Here is a 21,026-nt window from a genome sequence, read left to right as displayed (position 1 = left end):
GCATGTGAACCTCACTCACCTTGTTGTTACTCATTTGGCTTTGTACGTGTCAGATGATTCCATGGACTCTCTCGATCCTCGGGTCGCAGACTTCGGGTTCGTTTCTGGTCAAAAGTTCAGTTTGCAGGCTCTCCTGAAAAAATTATTTTATTTTTGAAAATCGTAATTTATTAGAGATCATAATTTTTTTTTATTTCATATGGGTATTTTTATAAAATCCAATTTCTATAAACCAAATAATTTAAAAGTCCGATGTGGTGAAAATTTGACCACATTGGGAGTCAAAGGGGAAAAAAGGCATTTGAAACTGAAGTTACAACAGCGACCAAAATATGTATTAATTGAACATATTTGGAACAGTTATTTATATCAGTTTTAACTTGATTTGTTCTCAGCAAACTGATGTATTGTCGATCTCCTAAAATCAGTTTTAGCCTGATTTGTAAAATCGGAGAGTTTGCCATCTTCACGTGAAATTCGATACAACAACAATAATAATAATTTAATAAAAAAATAAACGTGAAATAGCAGATTCTATATGTACAACTCAAAAGCCAGCGTCGTTTTCATTAAAAGTAACGTCGCATCTTTATATATATATATATATATATATATATATATATATATTTGAATAATTTGGTCAAGTAAACAGTCATTTTCCCTTCATCTAGATTATAAACACAAATCTCACACTTCATGTATAAGTTCGAATAATACAATAATCCCGTACGTTTTATATATTTACGTGTGTTTGTGCATAAATGGTTTGTTATATATATATATATATATATATATTTTAAGGCTGAGTAGGTTAGAGTAACTTCCTTGGTCTGTTTTTTAAAATACCTAAAATACCCTTCACCCTCAATCTCTACATTACTAATTATATATATTAATAAAGTGTTAAAAAATAAAAACAAGTCACATGTAGTTTATTGGATAAAGTCTATGTTTCTTATTCATGAGGTTGTAGGTTCAATTTTTGCTTGGGTCTTTTTTATTCTTTTTTAATTTATTTTTTAGTTCATATATCAAAATTATAATGTAGTCACTCATTATTTCTTATAAATATATTTTGATCCTCATTTAAATATAAATCAAATAAATTATAAAAACATATCGTACAAGCACGCAACGCGTGCGTGGTTGTACTAGTATATATAGACACACACGTAAACTCATACATATATTTTTCTCACAAAAGTATTCAATCTTTAAAAAGAATGTAAATGTTTATAATAGATATCGAGGAGGTGGATTTTATTTTTATGTCGTAATTAATAAATATATAATTTTTTAGAATAATGTTGTTTGGTAGAATGATCTACCTTCACTTAGACGACGTAGCAGACAAAATATTAAAAATAGTACATCGTTTGGATATTTTTCCTTCGCTAAAAAAAATATAAAGAATGATAAAATCGAATATGAGACCAAATGATATGAATTCACCGTACGAGAATATTATTGTAGTTAATAGTCGTGCAATAAGTGGATAAATCAACTAAATTTCAGCTAACCACACTCACTCTATAAATTCAAAGTTCAAAATGGTTTGACTTTATAGTAATGATGGGTTGTTTATCACCAATTTTTTTTATGTTTTGAGATATCCTTTCATTTTTTTTTTTGTGGCGGACAAATCCGTAGTTATTATCTATCAAATATACAAAACAGTATTTTAAAATCGATTTGGATAAGTTGGTTCGATCGATTTATTGAAAACCGGTTACGAGTCCAGTCTACAACAATACGGATGACAATTTTCCCACGAATTCGGGCTCCCGTGGGAAAACCCGAAACTGGAACGGAAATCTCCTATTTTTTCAAGTTTAAAGATTTTTAAATCTCCAAAATAGTTCGAGACGAATATAAAGATTATATATTCATTCCCCAACTCATCTCGTAAATAATAACAATAACAATAATAATAATATTATTATATTAATATTATAATTAATAATAATATTATAACAATAAGTTCGGTTTGGATATTTCTCGAACCCGTCTCGCCCGACCCCACTATTTTTACGGAACAGAGATGGGGTAGAGATAGAGATTTTTTACCACCATCGATTCGGGGAAACGAGATCGTGGCAATTATGAAGACAATGATGGAATTTGAGGCATTAGATGATGATGGCAAACCCGTTTCTCCTCATTGTCACCATAACACAAGAGTCCTGTAAACCGTTTTTATGATCACTGGTCAAAAACCCGTCTCTCCTCATTGTCACCCTTACACAACAGTCCTGTAAACCGTTTTTATGATCACCGGTCAAAAACTAATCCGATCAATTCACTCGTTTTTAAATTTTTTTGAAATTTGTTTTTATTCTCTTTAAAATAATTTTATTCCTTATTTTAAAATTTTATTTTTTTATTTATATATATATATATATATATTATTAGATTTCAAACTTTATTAAAAATATTATTTGAGTAATATTATACATTATTTTGATTTATTGTTCAAAAAATATTGATATAACCATATTTGATTATATGCAAGTTGTTTAGATTTTAAAATGTCTTTTTATTATTTATATATATATATATATAAATAATATCAATGTAAAACATTGTTCAACTTCTATTTAACAAAACAAAGTACAAAAGGAGAAGGAGGTTTCTGTTTTATTTTTTTATAATGGAATCCAACTTCAGTGTGTATATAATAACACGTACATTTTTCGGTAGTGTATATACATACAATTGGGGGACATAAGAAAATGTTTTGCTTCTTTTAAACGTAAGCAATTCGCTTTTTCCTTGCCTCTTACTTCTTTCGCCGAGTGAGTGTACAAACCATACGTATACCTTCCCAGTTGGTTGCTACTCCCATCTCTCTTTCCTCGTTTGTTTTTTCACTCCCTCTGCATTTTTATTTTCTTCACTTGGAAACAAGGCTCGTTCTGTAAGATTGCTGTGACAATGGAGAGAAAGCAGGGATTTTTTTCGGCTTTGAAGGAGGAAGTGGTCCGGGGGCTATCCCCGGGTCGGTCGCGGAGGGGCCGGAGTACTTCGCCATCGGGCTCAGGTCTGCTTAGGAGGAGGAGAGGCGGTAGTGTGGGCCCGCCAGAAATGTCGGTATCGAGATCGGGAGGCATGAGGCCCGGGCTTGAGACGCTCTCGCCGTTGAGGGAGGGGCCGGATCCAACCGGGTCGGATTCCGGGGACCCGAGGAACGAGCGTTGGGCCCATTGGCTTTGTCGTGCTCCTCCTGCTTCGACTTCCGGGCCGGGTTATTCGAGGTCCGATCTGAGGCTGCTCCTCGGCGTTCTGGGTGCGCCGCTTGCACCTGTGCACGTCACCAATAACGACCCATTGCCTCACCTCTGTATTAAGGACACGCCGATTGTTAGTCATCTCTCCCTGTTGGTTTCAGTATCTTTTTAATTTTATTATTTCTTTAGTTGCATTTAATGTTTTCTTTTTCAGCTGTATCTCCATTTTTTGGCATTTGCTTGCGTTGCTATGTTAAACTTGTATCGACTGTGAAATGGTTGGGTTTGACAAGAATTGTTTTTTTGTGCCTCATGGACTAAAAAATTGTTTTCTTGCAAGTTTTTTTTTTATGGCTGTTTTTGGCTACTAGATGCTTTGTCTTGTTCTGCTTGTTTCTTGCTGCATATAATTTAGATATATTCAAGAGCAAGAGAGATTTGGAGTTCTAAACTATTTACAAGCTTGCTTGAAATTCTTTTTCGTTGACATCATACTATAAGACTGGTGGATTTTTATCTTTTGATTATTCTAGTGTATTTACACGAGTTACCTGTTAGGACCTGGCTGGAAATACCCAAAAATATGGAAATCTTCAGAGTATACTAGTATGCAATGAGGATGAAGACCTTTTACTGTTGGCTATTTTGTTTAATGTGTTCGTTAATTCCTCAATTCTACTGAAATAAAGTATGATAAATAGGTTGTACTACTCACGGTGGTCTTTGTTGGGATTCTGGTCACTTTTTACTGTATAAATGTTCTTAACATGGATAGCAATTTCTGTGGAAATGCCATCCAGGAAACGTCTTCTGCCCAGTACATATTGCAGCAATATCTGGCCGCAACTGGAGGGCTGAAGCTTCAAAACACAATCCAGAACGCTTATGCAATGGGTAAGATCAAAATGTTAGCATCTGATATAGAGACAGCCACGAAGGTTATCAAGAGCAAGAACTCCGCGAAAGCTGCAGAGACGGGTGGATTCGTGCTCTGGCAGATGAATCCCGACATGTGGTATGTTGAGCTTGCACTGGGAGGCAGCAAGGTTCATGCTGGCTGCAATGGGAAGCTAGTGTGGCGGCATACTCCTTGGCTTGGTGCACATGCTGCTAAAGGACCTGTTAGACCCCTTCGTCGCGCCCTTCAGGTAAGGTTTTTTATTGTTGATGATGGACTATTTGTGAAACTCCAATCATCACGCTGTACAGTGTGTGTTGGTTTTGACTTCTAGACTTGAGCATTGCTTGTGACATGTTAAAAATCAGTTGTCCCAAAAGCTGGTGCTTATGGGAGGTGGCGTTATAATAATTTTTAACTTTAACAACCGACCAGACTTAAATGAGGTTCATGGCTTTCTACTCATAGGGTCTTGATCCAAGGACTACAGCGAACATGTTTACTACTGCGAGGTGCACAGGAGAGAAGAAAATCGGTGGAGAGGATTGCTTCATTCTCAAACTCGGTGCCGATCCTCATACATTGAAAGCTAGGAGCGAAGGACCTGCAGAGATCATTAGACATGTTTTATTCGGCTACTTCAGCCAGAAGACAGGTCTGCTTGTGCATATAGAAGACTCCCATTTGACCCGTATCCAATCGAATGGAGGAGATGCTGTGTATTGGGAGACTACTATCAATTCATTTCTTGATGACTACAGACCCATTGAGGGAATCATGATTGCTCATTCTGGTCGATCCGTGGTTACTCTCTTCAGGTTCGGTGAAACAGCAATGAGCCATACCAAGACTAGAATGGAAGAAGCATGGACCATCGAGGAAGTTGCATTCAATGTGCCAGGTCTATCCATGGACTGTTTCATCCCTCCTGCAGAGATAAGATTCAGTTCCGTTAGTGAAACTTGTGAACTACCTCAAGAGGAGAGAGTGAAGAGTGCAGTTGCAGCTTCTGTAGCTTATCAAGCCAAAGTTGCTGCATTGGGAAAATCGAGCCATGGCAATGGCAACAACATTATAGTGAGGATGAACAGATAAGAGACGAGGTGGCCAACTTCCCGAAAAAGGAAACTTTAGGCTAGTTTCACGGTACAAAGAGACTGACGAACTGAGCTAAATTAGTATATCTGGAGCTGTATATAACTTTGAAACAAGCCTTCGTCTCTATTCGGTTTGTCCAGTGCAGGGTATGTGGTGGGAATCAACTTTTTGAATGGTATAATATAATTATAAGAATCATATATTTTGTTTCATAGTTGTGTAAAATTCCATAATATTAAAGGCTAGAACATTTTCAATGGATAGGATTTATTTGTATATTCTTGATTTTGCGGTATAAATCATAATATTTGGTTCAGATTGTTTTTTGGATCCTTGAAATGGAGAGTTTCGCATCTGCTTACGGCATCTGTTTATCTCGTAAGCATGGCGCCTTGTCACGATTATGGCAGGTCGAGCTGATACTGAGCAAACCATTTTTCGAGTGTGTATAACTGTTCTGATACATAAAATAACTTATCCAATCGCGTTTTGTTAAGCTGGCAGCCAGGGATGGCAATTTCCACCATGGGTATGGAGCCTCGCGGAGAAAACCCGAAACGAGATGGGGATCTCTGATTTTTTCGGGTTCAGGTTCGGAGATTTTTTTAAATCCCCGATGTAATTCGGGACGGGGATGGGATTACTATCCTCATCCCCGAAATCCCCAAACCCGCTCCGAAAATAATATTAATAATAAAATAATAGTACTATTAATATTAATATTAATAATATAATAATACTATTATTTTTTAAAATATTAATAATCTTATTATTATTGATATTGATATTGATATTAATATTATCTCTAAGAATAATAAATAATAATAAGTTTTGATCTGAGAAAATCTCCGAATTCGTTATCGTCTTGCAATATTATTATTTTTTAAACGGGGATGGGGGGAGATGAGAAGTTGATACCCGAAGTTTCGGGTTTGAGGATTCCCCGAACTCGAAAAAACGGGGTTTGGGACGGGGATGGGGTGGAGATGAAATTCGGAGATGATGATGGGAATGGCAAACCCACCCCCGCTCCGGCCCATTGCCATCCCTACTGGCAGCTTATTGCGGATTAGAGACTTGGGTGTCTATTTTGATTTTAGCAAATCTTGGATTAAATTGATTTAATAAACTAAAATGAGTTATCCCTACAGTTTAATTGGTTAATATTAAATTAAAATATCTTGTCCAGCCCACTATACAATAGAGGCTTGCTCATTTCCTTCCATTACAATTGAAATTTACCAAATATTTTTCTTCTCCGATACGACGAAAGTAGATTCAATGGGTAAATTTTAATTTACCGTAAATACGTAAATGAAACTGGAATTAACACTATCCTCTGAATAAAAAAAATTAAATACCCTTGATTCACTACTCAACGTTACATGATCAAACCAATGGCATTACTTAGTTAAATTACATCTAGAATGATACACTGGGCTGCACATGCTATAAGAATCAATATGAATATCCTATTAACCAAACAAAATTCATCCCACAATGCACGAAATTACATATCACCAACGAAGACATACAAAACCCAAAAGAAAGAGCCACGAAGAAGGCAGGGATCAATTGTGGGTATTACCAAAATAAGTTACAAGCAAAAGGGAACGCTGTAAGGAAAGTCGTGGGATAAAGGCTTGTACAATTGTGATCTCTAACCTTGGATGAACTACAGAAACAATTAGCTCCTCATAATGCGCGCAAAGCCAACATAACTGCACGAGCAAAAAAAAACACACTAAAGAGTATAAGCTTACAACATCATGTACAAAATCCAACTTCTCGATTATTATCTACAATCTGCCTGTCGCTGAGTTGTAGAAATAGTTGCAATTAATGCATTGACAATAAGGAAGTGGTAAGAGTGAGGTGTATATATTATTAAGGTTTTGGAATATGCGAAAACATGAAGAAGGAAGCTCAATTAATTTAACCCTCATCTATTACTCGCAAGAATTTTGTGGTATGGTGAAGGAGCAACTATTAAGACCATTGTCCATTGAGAATTTATAGCATAATACAATAGCTTTCAAACCAACTCTATTGCCATCTCTAGTTTTGACTAAAGAATCAACTAGATGAGAAGGGCATGCACATTCATGGCATAAACACAATGAAATCTCAGTACTATGAAAATGAAATTTTAGTTCATCTGATGGGTTCTACAGTCAATCCTAACAAATCTATAAAGCATCAAAATAATATAATAGGGATGCTCTGTTTTTATAATAATCCATAACGGTATCTAAGGTTTTCAAATTCACCAAATCTTAAGGTGTCCAAACAAATATAATGGATTTGAATCACAAACTAGATATTATTTGATTTCATATCTTTCTTCCTAATGCACCTTAGATATTTACACTACTGAGATAGTATGCCCCCAACAAGCTCCTTTAGACTAGGTTATCCTCCCATATTTTTTATTAAAAAAAAAATTTGGGGTGTAAAAACATTAAGTGCATACAAATTCTGATTATTATAGTCATGAAGATCCACAGGTACCAATACCATGAAGAGAAATATCAATAAATTTTTTCAAATGGATCTTAAGGTCGGACATGATTCAAATTAGTGTTGATTGAAGATCCACAATGAAAAACGGAGCATTCAATCATGGAGTCCTGAAACCACATATCAATTGCTAGAGTACGAGGGGAAAATATAATATGGAATTCATCCTAAAACATATTCATGGCAACAGATTCAAGACAAAATTTTGCGATCAAACTTGAAATAAGTAAAATGATAAAACCTGCAACAACGATTAAAATTTCATTGCCAAAGAAGATCATAGAAGGTGAAGAATTAAAAGCATAGCAGATAATGATGAAAAAAATTAATTAGCAGGCTCACCAAGCAAACAAATGAGAATAACGGAAAAAATGACTTGAACAGGTCGACTGTACTGCATAAGATATTGAGACCTCTGAAGCTGTCTCCGGATGGCACCATACCAACCATACAGCTGCCTATCATAATAATCATCACAGCCATCAAGGCAACTTTTGTTCTTCTCATAGCATATCTTGACGCCCTTCAGAGAAAATAAAGATATTATCAAGATACGAAAAGTCAAAAACAGCTAGAGATCATGAAAATTATGAGAAGAGCATTATTCGATTTGGTATCAAGGAAAATCAATTACGCACTCTGGTTATGTTTTGAGAAAGGGATAATGTAGTATCAGTTTCTGGAAGGCGATCAATAAGCTTTAGCTTTTTGTAACCATTCTTTGGCCACTTCAACTGAGACATTGATGATTCCATGGTATTCAGAAACCCTGAAAAACTGGGTATTTTACGTGGGGGTGTATCAGGCAGAACATCAGAGGAGCCACGATGCAAAGAATCAGTAGCCACCAAAATTTTCCACGAGATAATTTCAGCATTGGCACTAGCTGTCCTTCGATGCCCTGGAAACTTTTCCTCCTTAGCCTCCCATAGACCCCGTTCGACCAACTGAAAAGATGGTTTCAAACATTCTGTCATTAACTGCTGATCACCCTCTTCCAATTTTTCCACTCCCACATCCTTATCTTGAAGTTTTAAGGTGGTTTTATTTGTGGAAGACGGCGAAGGTCCTGAAAGAAACAAAGCAAGCTCATTGCGCTCTCCTTCATTTAATCGCACCCATGGCAATGGCATCCTGCCATCTGAGAATGATGATTCTTTCAAAGAGTTTTCAACATTTGATGTCTGATTCTCAATTGCAGTTATGAAATCACGATGCCTATGTTTGGCATCATCAGCTGAACTACTGCTAGGGTAACTTGATTTAACAGCACGCTCAAATTCATCCAACTGCATCAAACGCAAACATCTACATCCATTTCAATCATAAAAAAACAATTACAGTAAAATTATAAAGAAAACTTTACACCACCGAAAACAGTGATTGTACGAGAACCTAATGGATGTTTAGGTATGATCAAATGACCTGCCACTTGGTAGTGCCAAGAGTTGTTCGGAGATTTCTTCCCAGCTCATTCAAATCCCAAAGCCCAGAGGCATCCTTCTTAGCATGTATCCACGTTCTATAAATTGATTCCATTCTTCAAAAAAATTAAAATTAAAAAGTGTCATCAATTCAAACAAATCGTACCATAGCGTAATATCAACCGAGGAAATAAATAAACGAATTACTAAACAAAAAATGCTCGTCGGTGGAGGGACGAAACAAAATGAAAATTTCAATTATATTGCCCAAAAACTTAATGGAGAGAAGAGACAATTCAAAGTACCTGTCGGCAGATTCCTGGACTTCCTCCGCAGCAGAGAAAAACGGATCTTTTTCCCATCTGTCAAACGTAGACGCCATAATTTTCCCCCCGAAAAGGAAATGAAAAATTAAGACCCAATTTAGAGAGAACGAAGGAAATTGGAGAAAATCAAAACCATCGAAAAGCTGGCGTTCTATATTTCTCGAATCTGGATTTTGGCGATATTTTTAGCCAAAAAAATATCATATTTATCGCCTCGTGGCGCTGCAGCTGATATCGATTGCGGTTTCCGTTGGCTTAGCAGTCAAAATTAGTGTGCCTTTGACCACCAGCAATGGATTATGATATAATATATATTATATCAGCAATGATTTTTTTTTTTTTTTTGTCGTAAAAAAATAAATTATTTTAATTAAAATTAGAAATACTAAAATTCATTTCATATTTATATTCAACTTTAAAATTTTCTGCATTTCCCACACCTTCCCGACTTGTAACTCTCGACAGATTTCCTTTCAATGTCACAGCAACATTAATCATTTCTCCATTCTCGGGATTTGTTTAATTGATCTTCAGCTGGAAATTTCAACACCATGAATCTGAAGTTGGTGGATTTTTTTTCTTCTCACGATTTCTCCATTTGCTTCTATTTTACGCGCATCATAAACATTTTGCATTCACAACTTCATGTCATTGTGAACTGCCGACGGATTTATATGGTGTGTTTTCGAGTAGATTACTTGATTTTCATGATTATTTGGATGTTCTTAGACGGGATTCAAATTTTACTGACCATCATTGACTCTAATCTAATCTGAACTCCAACTGTTTGATAAAATGCTTCTATAAGAATTGAGTTATAGTATTTATACTCGAAGCTTGATATGTGCTTCCTACTCTGTGTTTTTAGCTTCGGTTTTTATTCATGAAATCTGGAAAAGGTCTTTAACAATTGAGGAAAAATGCTTTTGATGTTCTCTCAGTAATGGGTGCAATTCTCTGTCTTAAAATTGCTAACAAAGTATTCCTCTAATTTTGCTTGTAACTGACAATGCTGTTCAAATGGATCCAAGTATAATTGCCATCAATTCGTAGTTGTTTTTTTCAAACAAGTATGATTTTCGAATAATGATTTAATTTTGGAAACGACTTTCAATTTTGGGATAAATAAATACAGGTAAGTCTACCCTGGGATGAAATATTGAAAATAATAGACGGCATTGAGTTCGTACTAGCATTTTTTTTCAACATGCTACCACTCTTTCATCTTCCAAAAAAACCTTATCTTCATCGTATGCATGTTCTGATTACATTTTATTTCTCAGGTGAATATCTTTCGAAGCTTCGTTCTAGGTTGAAAAAACCTCTGTATTGTGGAAACCCAGTGACCAAAGACCAAACTTTATCAGGTACAGGGTGATACTGCTAGCAAACTTGTTAACCCATTAAATGTTTGGATTTGAGCTATTTTGTGTACTTTTTGAATGACCTTAGTTATGTGTAATTCCTTTCCTGAATAACCCTACTGATGTTTTAATTTTTTCAATGACAAGAGCTTGAACAAGCCTATTTATCTGTAAAATATTTTGCTTTATTCTCTACTAATATTGCAGATTCTTCTCTCAACTCATTCGCTTGACCAACATACTTCTTTACCACCATAAATTGATTGTTTCTAAAAGACTAAAACCATATTGCTTCTGTCACTTTTCTCTATATTGAATAAATCACCAAGTTTAGTTTTTGGCACCTTTTTCTTAATTTTTTTTTATGTTTTTTTATTTTTGTTTTATATCTTTAGGAAGTACATTTTGTTGATGTATACAACTATTAAGAAGCATAATTAAGGTGTATCATATTTAGTTATGGAAGAATAAAGAGAATAACAATGGCATCAGAATATGTCATTCCATTTTTTTTTTTTGAAAACTACTTTAATTGCAGCAAGATATTGCTTTTGTTTCAGCTTGAAAAATTTGTATTCATATTTTTCTTGGTTCATACATAACGCTGTGCAGCCCGCTAGTTTATTATTATTGTTATGCAGACGATCAAGTTGATGCCAAACTAAGCAGCCACAGCAATGGAGGAGAACAAGGAGGAATCACTCTGTGCGGCGGCTCGAACAGGCGATCTTTCCAAGGTAGCATCTTTGCTTAAATCTGGAGCTGATGTCACCTACTTCGACCGGGATGGTCTAACGCCGCTGATGTACGCCGCCAAAAATGGCTGGGCAGAGGTGGTGATGGCGCTCCTCAACGCCGGTGCCCCTTGGAATGCACTTTCCCCTTCGAATCTCTCCGCTGGAGACTTCGCCATGGAAAGTGGCCATCAATCCTCCTTCGATATCCTTCTCAATGCAGGTCCTTTACGACAGAATTACCACATTTTAGTGCTTGATTCATTTTGTCTTCCTGACATTTGAGATTTTTTTGTTGAAGTTAGAAGAAGGTTGTTGAAGTATTTGTTTTCCCCCTTTTGTATGCTCGGTTGGTTGCTGTTTCTTTGGACAAATACGCTAACCATTGTAAAACGGGGTCGTTTTTTGAGTTGCTATTTAATTAGTTGTTAAGTCATTGCATTTGCACATAAGTTTTATCTAGTAACATCAACTATAGTTGTGTCATCATATATCACAATTTTACTGGGGCGAAACCATCCTTTTATTTGAAAAATATTACAAGCGCTTTCAAAAGATTACGAGGGAGAGAGGCAACTGCCCCCCACCTTCGTCCACTTCCTGCTTTTAGGGTTGTGGTAAACCCAGTTGGTGGCGGAATGCTTATGGAGCTTGGGAGATGGTACACACGGACAGATCCACAAGAGAAGTCCATAAGAGGGACATCAGATTGGCCTCATGAGAAAAAATTGAATCTTTGTGTATGATTTTTTAAAAGATTCGAGTTTTGCCAACTGGATTACATTAACTTGCTGCCCTCGATCCACCTCAATGATTAACCCCTTCAAATTTTGTGGGTCCGCCCTTAATATATGTAGCCTGTTGCTGATATTATCTGACTTTTTGTTGGTGAAACCATAAATGAGTAGCATTCATAACCTTCCACTGGTGGATTCCTCCCTGCAAAAATATAGATGTGGACGATCACGGGTTACGTGGCCGCTAAGCAGTTGAACAACTCACATTGCTGTAGCTATTGACTGTGATCTAACAGCAGGCTTCTTACCATATATATGCATCATATAGCCATTTACAAATTAACGTTTTGTATGTCCAGGAATATTGTATAATTTTTAGACATATTTCAAAGTTGCATTGTACAATCGTATTGACTGCTTGCATGATTCTCCACAATTATGAAATTCTACAGCTGCTTTATTTTTCTTGTTCAGTGGTTATGCTATGTAGCTAGCGACGGTAAAAATCTTACCTTTTGGATTAGTGCCTTCTGCAAATACAGTTCTTGCAAATTTCAATTGGTTACCTTCTTCTGAAAAAAGTTGATTCACCTAATTATAACGTTTTCAGTTTGTTAATAGGGATACAGGCCGAATTAATTCTTGGAACAATTGCAAGAAAAGACAGTGCAAATGCTAACCCTAATGGGGATTATCTGGACGACAGAGTTACTTTTAGTGAGGATAAGGTGATGGACAGAGAAAGCAAGGCAGTTATGATGGCTTGGGAAAAGCCACTCATGGAAGCTCATGCAAAAACTATTTGCTCTGGAGGTGGGCATGTATTAAACATCGGCTTTGGCATGGGTCTTGTGGATACTGCAATTCAACAATACAACCCCTTGTCACATACTATCATCGAAGCCCACCCAGAGGTTTATAATCGGATGCTTCAGACTGGGTGGGGTGAAAAGAAGAACGTGAAGATAATATTTGGTCGCTGGCAGGATGTTCTTTCTCAACTCAAATCATACGACGGTAAAATACCCATATAATTATCTTTGGTGGTTGCTTTCTATTATAGGAGATGCAGAAGAACAATGTGTGCTCTGATTTCTTAATTAGACCAGTTAGCATTTAAGTACTTCATCGTATAGAAATTTCAATCTGATGTAAGCTTTAATGGTATATCAAGTACTTCTGACTTAAACGACTGACTTTACATATTTGTTCTTTTTCAGGGATATTTTTTGACACGTACGGGGAGTATTATGAAGATATGAGAGAGTTTCACCACCATCTTCCTCACTTATTGGAGCCTGGAGGAATATATTCATTCTTCAATGGGTTTTGTGGCAGTAATGCCTTCTTTCATATGGTTTATTGTCAGCTAGTAGCTCTGGAACTTGAGCATTTGGGTTACTTCACACAGTTGATACCCTTACCAGTGAAGGACTGTCTAGGAGAAGATACCTGGGAGGGTGTGAAACACAAGTATTGGCAGCTGGATACTTATTACCTTCCTGTTTGTCAGTGTTCAGATGATTCTGGATGATTTGTTGGGTTTAATTAGTTTTTTCTTAGGTTATCCATGCTCAACTTGTTGCACCAGTGACCAGATCAGAATATGCGGGTGTTCGCTGTATAATTTAACTGCTACGATTAATTTGTTGTCTTGAGTGATATAAGAACTTTGAAATATAAAGCTTAATTATCACTGCTAAGCTTTGTTTACGTTTCGTTTTTATTTTTAAAAAAAATTTGAACAACTCAAGTTTTTTTAAAGTGATTTTTTTTTTTTTTTTTGAGACTGTTTCCGTTTAATGAAAATATTCAAGAAGATTGATTGTAGCGAGAAGCACCAAGTCTTGCGCCTTAACTGCCAAAAAGGCAATTATGTGAAAAAGTTAGATGCTAAAATTAAAAAAAAAAAAGAAAAAAAATAAAGCAACGCTTTTTATCAGGGGGATACTCTATCATCCACCAATTAACTTGGATGATATACCCTTCGTTTGGGGTGGGGCCTATATAGTTCAACTTTTGGTGATCAATAAAAGAAATTGGGCTGTTCTCCCGTGGATGTACCAGGTAATCTTCTGTGTACACTAAATTCTTTGATTTGATGCATGTGTTCTTGTGACTGAAATACATTTGTGTATTGCGTTGAGTCTCAAACCTACCGGCCAACTCGATCGCAAAAGAAGCCATCTGTTGTAAGTTGCTGTATCATCGTGATATTAACAATATATGTAGATGAAGGTAATGATCGGCAGATCATTAATTAGAAAGGGACAATTTATATGAAGAAATTTCTTCACGTACAACCAATATTTCTTCTTTCTTCTTTGATCGCTGCATGGAATAATTTCTTGTAATTGTCGTTACAGTTCCTCGATTCTTTTTGCCGGAATTTTGCTTCCTGAGTACTCATCCAAACTTCTAGATTTAGAAAGAATTAAAGAAAAGTCGTGCATGAAGGAAGGGAAAATATTTTTCATTTATCCTTAATTCATCGTGTACAGTTTGCATCATCATATACAAAGATTTAGCTAACAATCTTGTGACACTTGGAACAAATCCGCCTAATCTTCACTTGGGACATGATGGACTTATTAATAGATCGGGCTTTCTCATCAGAAGCCTTTATCTGAACTTGGGCTTTATCATCAGAAGCTATTGTCTTAACTTCTAGTGGAGGCATGGGATATGGATTTTGGGTACAAATATTGACTTGTTTTTCTTGTGTACTATTATATGCTGCAGTGCTCGATAGAAGTTGGAATGATACGAGTTTGTGGAGAAGAATTAAACAGGTGCTCTGATTGAATAGAAAAATATGGTGCATGCTTTCAGCCATTTTGTGGTTCCGTTTCAAATAAAATATTATTTAGCTTAATAAATGACAACAAAATTTATCTTGTGGGCTTTTCAAGTTGTTTGCATAAACGATGTGATGATCATTTTCATGCTCTTTCTTGGAATATTTTTGTGAAGTCCTGCTTCATTTTGGAGCAGTTTAGAGTTTCATCGAATAGTATGTTTCTCATTGCACCTCAGTTTTAACAACGAAGAGACCAAATAGAATGTTCAGATTTTGTGCGAAGATATTGAGAATTGAGAGGGATAGTATGTGCATATATAGGACTATTGTCTTAATTTTATCATGTCCAACTAAATACAATTGGGCTACTAACGATGTGCTTTCCATCCGACCATTCCAAATGAGTGAAGCTAGTTGTGCCCGAAGGCATGGAATTTGCCGTAAATGTCACTGTGTAAGTTTTCTTCTCATTTGAGTTGGTGAAATCTAGCACATCCGGCACAATCTCTATCTTCACCATCTTCGTCTCCTGAGGGATTGAGACTCTGTAAGTTGCCGGAGTTCCCACATTTGTCAGAGTTCTTGTGTATTTGATGACTGATGGTGTATTACTACCACCATTTGGGCCTGAAGCTGTCTGTAGGGGAACCGAAAAAGATGGGTAGTTGAGATCAGCTACCCTATATTCCTTATCCGCCTTGCAGGAATACTCTTGCTTTGTGATGATTTTGATCATATTTGAGCTGTAGTTTATGGCACAAAGAAAATCCATATAGTCATCAATAGTAGCATCATACACAAGACCAGGATCAAGTGCTGATATAGGATCAACATGTCCTGCACCATAATCAAATGGTGTTGCTGGCAATCCGGTTGCACTATCTTGAATGCCTTTTTCACTCTTATATTTGCTATAAGCTGTAGTCATCAGAGCCGATCTTATAGCTGCAGGGCTCCATTCTGGATGCACGGCCTTGACGAGTGCTGCTAATCCACTCACATGTGGGCACGACATTGAAGTACCAGAAACTATGTTGAAATTCACTTGTCGGGTGTCTTCTGATAAACCTGTTGGACCTACTTTACCCGTCCAACCCGCAAGAATATTAACGCCTGGTGCTATTAGATCAGGCTTGAGTATATCTGGCGTGATGGGGTTTGGACCTCTGGAACTAAATGCTGCCATGACGGGTGATGGCTGCACTCCAAGTAGGGTGCCTCCCGAAGCAATTGTGGCACTTGGATTTGATTCGGACGAGATGTATTTCTTTATCTCGTCACCTTCTGTCTGACCCACAGCTGCTGTTGGTATAAAATGGGCGTCAGCAACCAGCTCTTCTCCATAGGTTTCGGTGTTTGCAAGAATCATCCCTACCCCACCTGCATCTTTTACCACCAACCCTTTTTGTGACCTTGCATTTAGCCCACGCTCGCAAAGCACGATTTTCCCTTTCACTTTCTCTTGAATCAGAGTCTCTCTCATGCAGAGTCTGCCGTAGGATGAATTGCTGACGCTCCCAGCATATACCAGTGGAGTTGAGGATGTTAAAGGTTTCCCACTATAAAGTGATGCCCCAGTAAAGTTCTTACCATTTCCAAGGCTAACATATGCAGGAAATTGACGATCCATCGTACCAGCTCCTACAGTCGTTAACCAAGGTGCCACATTCGACAGGCTCCCACGACTTGGCCCACCATTTCCAGCAGAACACGAAACTAGAATGCCTTGGGATGTTGCGGCAAATGCTCCAATTGCAACCATGTCTCTGGAGTAATCAGAATACGAGCCGCCACCAAGTGACAAGGAAAGCACGTTCACGCCGTCTTCGATTGCCTTCTCCATTGCTGCTAATATATCACTACTGACACATCCCCCAAGCCAGCAGACTTTGTATGCTGCCACTCTAGCACGTCTCGCCATCCCACGCGCCGTACCCGCCGCAAAACCGAATAGGCTTGCTCCAACCACTGCCGATCCTGCTGCTGTGCTCGCAGTATGTGTTCCGTGGCCGTCATCATCTCTAGGAGACCTCGATTCTGATGCCTCTTCAATGGCTCCAAACGCCGCCTCAAATCCCCGTGAGAAAAATCTTGCACCAATGAGTTTCCGGTTGCAGCTTGATGTGGTAAAGTTCGTGCCTACTTCACACTCACCCTTCCACCCACTTGGGACTGGACCTAGTCCATTGTCATCGAAACTGCCCGACTCTGGCCAAACGCCGGTATCTAAGACACCAACTATAACTTCACTCATTGTGCCAGAGTCTAGCAGAAACGCGTCACTGTTGAGAAGTCCGAGAAATTCGGGTGACCTTGTGGTGTGAAGTTCGTATTTTACTTCTTCTTGAACCGATAGAATCCCCGATTTTGCTTCAAGCATCCGAGCTTCCTCGGGTGTCAGCCGCACAGAGTAGCCGTGGATAACATTGCTATAAGTGTAGATCATGTTGGCAGAGAGCGACACCGTCTTCAAAGAAGAGTCGTACCATTGCAAGTGATCTTCAAAATATGCAGGCATATTGAACTTGTCCATGTGAACGATATACGTCTTCTTCTTGTAGTTCCTCTTTTCTGCATCAGCAAATGCATGAAAAAAACACAGAAGAAGCAAAAAAGTCGTGAAAGGAAGAATTCCTAGCTTTGACATCTTGATCTTTTTGACTTGGCAATTTCTGGGTTTTAAGAATGAGTGAAGTTCTGAACAAATTTTGTGGGGAAACACAGAGGCTGCAATCGAGATTTTAATCACTTTCGGGTTCTTCAGTTGAGAATTTGAGATTTTTTTTCTAAAGAAAATAGATTATGGACGCTCATTATTGTCTGCCCATGTATATAATAAGGTTTTCTTTCAAGTATTTGGACCTACCTCACTTTTTTTTTTTGACAAATATGTGAAAGTTGATGACTGCAAATTAAAGACTACAATTATTTCATCAGAAATCACAGTGATATGTTCAATTTGGACTACAAGATATTATAATATCTTGGAAATGGGATGAGTTAAAACAGTAACATATTAGGGCACCCACATTGGTAAGTTAATAAAGCACCAAATTTGCGACGGTTTTTGACAAACCGTCGCAAATTCAAAAGCGTCACTACTTTCTTTTTTTTAAAAAAATCGCAACTTGCGACGGTTTTGTAAAAACCGTCGTTATTAGCGACAGTTTTATTAAAAACCGTCGCTAATAGCGACAGTGTTTGAAAAACCGTCGCTAACATTATTCACCTACGGTTCTTTCATAAATTAAATACTACATATCACATTATTCACCAACGATTATTTAATGAATATTGGAAATAAGTTATTTTTAAAATAATAATACTATTTATTTTCAGTAATATTTGTTGTAAAATGTTAAAAATATTAGAAAGATATTGAAATATTAAAAATATAAAAAAATGAGTAAGTGGACAGTGGGACCCATAAATAATGAAAGTTGAAATTAAATGAATGTGGGTGTGTGTTAATAATGGGGAAGTGTTAATGTAATGAATATGTGGCTCGTGGACCCCATCATTTTTGATGAGATGGAGAGTTATTAACATGAATTAATTCCGACGGATGCGGATGCCCTTAGTATAATAAAAGGAAGCAAAAGAGAAACTTTATGGAAAGTTGTAAAGAATTCTTTAAATGATTCGACATTACTCAAATAATTCGGGTTGAAAAGAACAACTATAATAATATATTTTTAAAATATAAAAATATCATATAAGATCGTGTCACATATCAAATTTATGAGATAGATTTACGATCCAACTCGATTCATGAAAAATATTATTATTTATGTTAAAAATATTATTTTTCATAAAAAATATGGATTTAATTGATATTTCTAACATCAGAGTGGCCTATTTCCGAAAAATATGTAGTATTATATAGTTGGCTGTATTGTCTAAATATCTCACAATCAAACGCAGCATGAAATTTGCCAACTATTTTTCGAAATCTTCCTGAGAATTATGTGTGCAAGTGAATCAGATTTCTTTCTTGGCTAGTCTCCGGTGACGTTAAATTCGATTTTTATTTTTATTTAAAAATAAACTCTTTTAATGCACGTATTTAAATTTTATCAGTATATATGTAAACAGGAAAAAAATTTAAGATCAACCCGTTTTATGATTTTTGGTTAACCCACAATTACAGTATAAACTGGAGGATCAAAACTTAGAATTGATTTTCAAAAGAGAAGTTAGGTTTTTATTGGATAATATAATTAATCCAAAAGCTTTAAGTTTATGGAGTCACTATATTTTCTCCACCAAACTAAATATGGGTCAAATAAGTCAATACGAATAAAATTAACTGCATTAATCGACGAAGTTAACGTTTTCGACCAAAGGAGTCACACGTCCATCGAAATAAATATTAAAACAATAATTTAAATTAATAAATATTTGATTTGGAATAAGAGATTTGATTATTTTTTTTAAAAAAAAAACTGTAGAATGGAATATAAGCACCAACAGTACTGGAACTGGTAGGTATGTTTTAGAAATGATTCCCGTATTTCAAATTCATCACGCTTAACTAATAATTAAATTATAGATTTGAAATTACAAAATCTAAATTCTTTCCAGCAATCAAATAAATTTAAAATCGATATGTTAATTTATTTTAAAAAAACACACACATACCCACAGTTGTATATATATCTTATGGTCTAGCGCTAGCTAACCACTCAACAATCGCGTCCACATTAAATAACTATGGAACAAAGATGAATGGAAGGACCACTAATTATATATGTTCAAAAAACGAAATTAAGTTAGTAACATATACTATTAAATTATTGTTTTTTATTGAATAAAAGAAAAATCGTGTGGTTGGAAATGTGAATTGCCTCGTCACGTCGATTGGCTTGGAATTTATTGTTGGTGTATTCTGAACCAATATTTATTAATGATCAATCGTCTGGCGAAGATAAATAATATAGTATTATGTTTATGCATTTCAAGAATATCTTTCAATTGGGATAAACTCGCAGTGATTCTCGAGTTTGATCGAAGAGCTTAATTATTTTCTAGAAAAAGTTTTATGGTTTATTATCTTGGTACTTTCAAGATTGGCCTCTTTCATTCTTTTAAAGAAAAAAGAGTGGCTAGAATAAATTTCTGTAGAGAAATGAAGGAAAGTTAATGGAATTTGGTTAAAAAAGCATTCTTGTATTCTATCTAACGATCACTTCCTCAATATATAGACAATATTAATATTGATATTGTATTAATATGAACGTGTTAAAACATGAATGATTAGATTAATTGTTAGAACGTTATGAAAGTAATTTGAACTAACCTGGAATTCGATTACATGCAAAAGTAATCGGATGAAGTAATAAGTAATAATTATTATTATCGATGTAATAATTAATTTATGCTGGCGAGAGGAAGACAGGCTGAGCCATAGTGTTTGTCAATTTACTACAGCTAGTAGTGGCAAATAGCTGGGAAATGACCCTACCACTTATTCTTGTTAACCGGACAATTATTATTTATAATATAATGGAGCATTTTTTTAAAAATAAATGATCTTTTATGCAAATATGGTAAAATATATGCTTCAATCAAATCAGGCTTCCTAGACATAATTAATCACCTGACCCATAAATTGATGTTATAATAATAGTAGGAATATTGTATACAATATTCTTATCTTAAACATTAAAATGCCTAAATGATTAGTATACATTATTGTTAAAGCTTAATTAAAAAAATAATTTCTTAATTATTAATGAGGTATCAGTTTTAAGCTTTTCCGGGTCCATTTTTTTGTAGACATTATTTCGGCATCTTCACGTCGCAAGTGTTCACATGTTTCGATTCTAAGTATTGAGATATTCGCATTCAATCAAGGCAGCAGCAGCAGCAGCCGCCGACATATATTTTTTTAAAAAA

The 21,026-nt window shown here is 36.0% G+C and overlaps 4 protein-coding genes across 6 annotated transcripts; 2 read left to right on the top strand and 2 right to left on the bottom strand.

The window, feature by feature from the left end:
- The first annotated feature begins 2,741 nt into the window (after positions 1-2,741).
- Positions 2,742-5,539, top strand: LOC140817029 (uncharacterized). The gene is made up of 3 exons (XM_073176589.1): positions 2,742-3,360; positions 4,028-4,375; positions 4,594-5,539. Exons 1-3 carry the CDS (start codon positions 2,935-2,937, stop codon positions 5,218-5,220), a joined length of 1,401 nt encoding a protein of 466 aa, XP_073032690.1. The 5' UTR covers positions 2,742-2,934; the 3' UTR covers positions 5,221-5,539.
- Positions 5,540-6,509: 970 nt separating this feature from the next.
- On the bottom strand, positions 6,510-9,771 carry LOC140816895 (uncharacterized). Its single transcript, XM_073176386.1, has 5 exons — positions 9,473-9,771; positions 9,169-9,283; positions 8,382-9,032; positions 8,086-8,266; positions 6,510-6,944 (listed from the first exon to the last, which is right to left on the bottom strand). The coding sequence occupies exons 1-5, from the start codon at positions 9,547-9,549 to the stop codon at positions 6,919-6,921; spliced, it is 1,050 nt and encodes a 349-aa protein (XP_073032487.1). The 5' UTR covers positions 9,550-9,771; the 3' UTR covers positions 6,510-6,918.
- Positions 9,772-9,907: 136 nt separating this feature from the next.
- On the top strand, positions 9,908-14,031 carry LOC140816995 (protein arginine N-methyltransferase 2). 3 transcript variants are annotated; one of them, XM_073176542.1, is made up of 5 exons: positions 9,908-10,055; positions 10,777-10,860; positions 11,499-11,814; positions 12,950-13,345; positions 13,549-14,031. In XM_073176542.1, the coding sequence occupies exons 3-5, from the start codon at positions 11,535-11,537 to the stop codon at positions 13,860-13,862; spliced, it is 990 nt and encodes a 329-aa protein (XP_073032643.1). In that variant the 5' UTR covers positions 9,908-10,055; positions 10,777-10,860; positions 11,499-11,534; the 3' UTR covers positions 13,863-14,031. The 3 variants fall into 3 exon arrangements, with proteins under 3 accessions (XP_073032643.1, XP_073032645.1, XP_073032646.1); XM_073176544.1 differs by having other exon boundaries at positions 9,910-10,059; XM_073176545.1 differs by having other exon boundaries at positions 9,915-10,170.
- Positions 14,032-15,336: 1,305 nt separating this feature from the next.
- Positions 15,337-17,971, bottom strand: LOC140816994 (subtilisin-like protease SBT1.7). Its single transcript, XM_073176541.1, has one exon. The coding sequence runs from the start codon at positions 17,773-17,775 to the stop codon at positions 15,469-15,471; it is 2,307 nt and encodes a 768-aa protein (XP_073032642.1). The 5' UTR covers positions 17,776-17,971; the 3' UTR covers positions 15,337-15,468.
- Positions 17,972-21,026: the final 3,055 nt, after the last annotated feature.

This window comes from Primulina eburnea, chromosome 16 (assembly GCF_022965805.1).
Source record: "Primulina eburnea isolate SZY01 chromosome 16, ASM2296580v1, whole genome shotgun sequence".
In the NCBI taxonomy this organism is placed as follows: Eukaryota; Viridiplantae; Streptophyta; class Magnoliopsida; order Lamiales; family Gesneriaceae; genus Primulina; species Primulina eburnea.
This window is presented reverse-complemented; position numbering and strand designations above follow the sequence as displayed.

Coding starts and splice junctions, on each gene's coding strand:
- LOC140817029 (XM_073176589.1), top strand. CDS start 2,935: ATGGAGAGAAAGCAGGGATTTTTTTCGGCTTTGAAGGAGGAAGTGGTC. Junction 3,361..4,027: donor GTATTAAGGACACGCCGATT/GTTAGTCATCTC, acceptor AATGCCATCCAG/GAAACGTCTTCTGCCCAGTA. Junction 4,376..4,593: donor CCCTTCGTCGCGCCCTTCAG/GTAAGGTTTTTT, acceptor TTCTACTCATAG/GGTCTTGATCCAAGGACTAC.
- LOC140816895 (XM_073176386.1), bottom strand. CDS start 9,549: ATGGCGTCTACGTTTGACAGATGGGAAAAAGATCCGTTTTTCTCTGCT. Junction 9,284..9,472: donor GTCCAGGAATCTGCCGACAG/GTACTTTGAATT, acceptor ATTTTTTTGAAG/AATGGAATCAATTTATAGAA. Junction 9,033..9,168: donor TTGGCACTACCAAGTGGCAG/GTCATTTGATCA, acceptor CGTTTGATGCAG/TTGGATGAATTTGAGCGTGC.
- LOC140816995 (XM_073176542.1), top strand. CDS start 11,535: ATGGAGGAGAACAAGGAGGAATCACTCTGTGCGGCGGCTCGAACAGGC. Junction 11,815..12,949: donor CGATATCCTTCTCAATGCAG/GTCCTTTACGAC, acceptor GTTTGTTAATAG/GGATACAGGCCGAATTAATT. Junction 13,346..13,548: donor TCAACTCAAATCATACGACG/GTAAAATACCCA, acceptor GTTCTTTTTCAG/GGATATTTTTTGACACGTAC.
- LOC140816994 (XM_073176541.1), bottom strand. CDS start 17,775: ATGTCAAAGCTAGGAATTCTTCCTTTCACGACTTTTTTGCTTCTTCTG.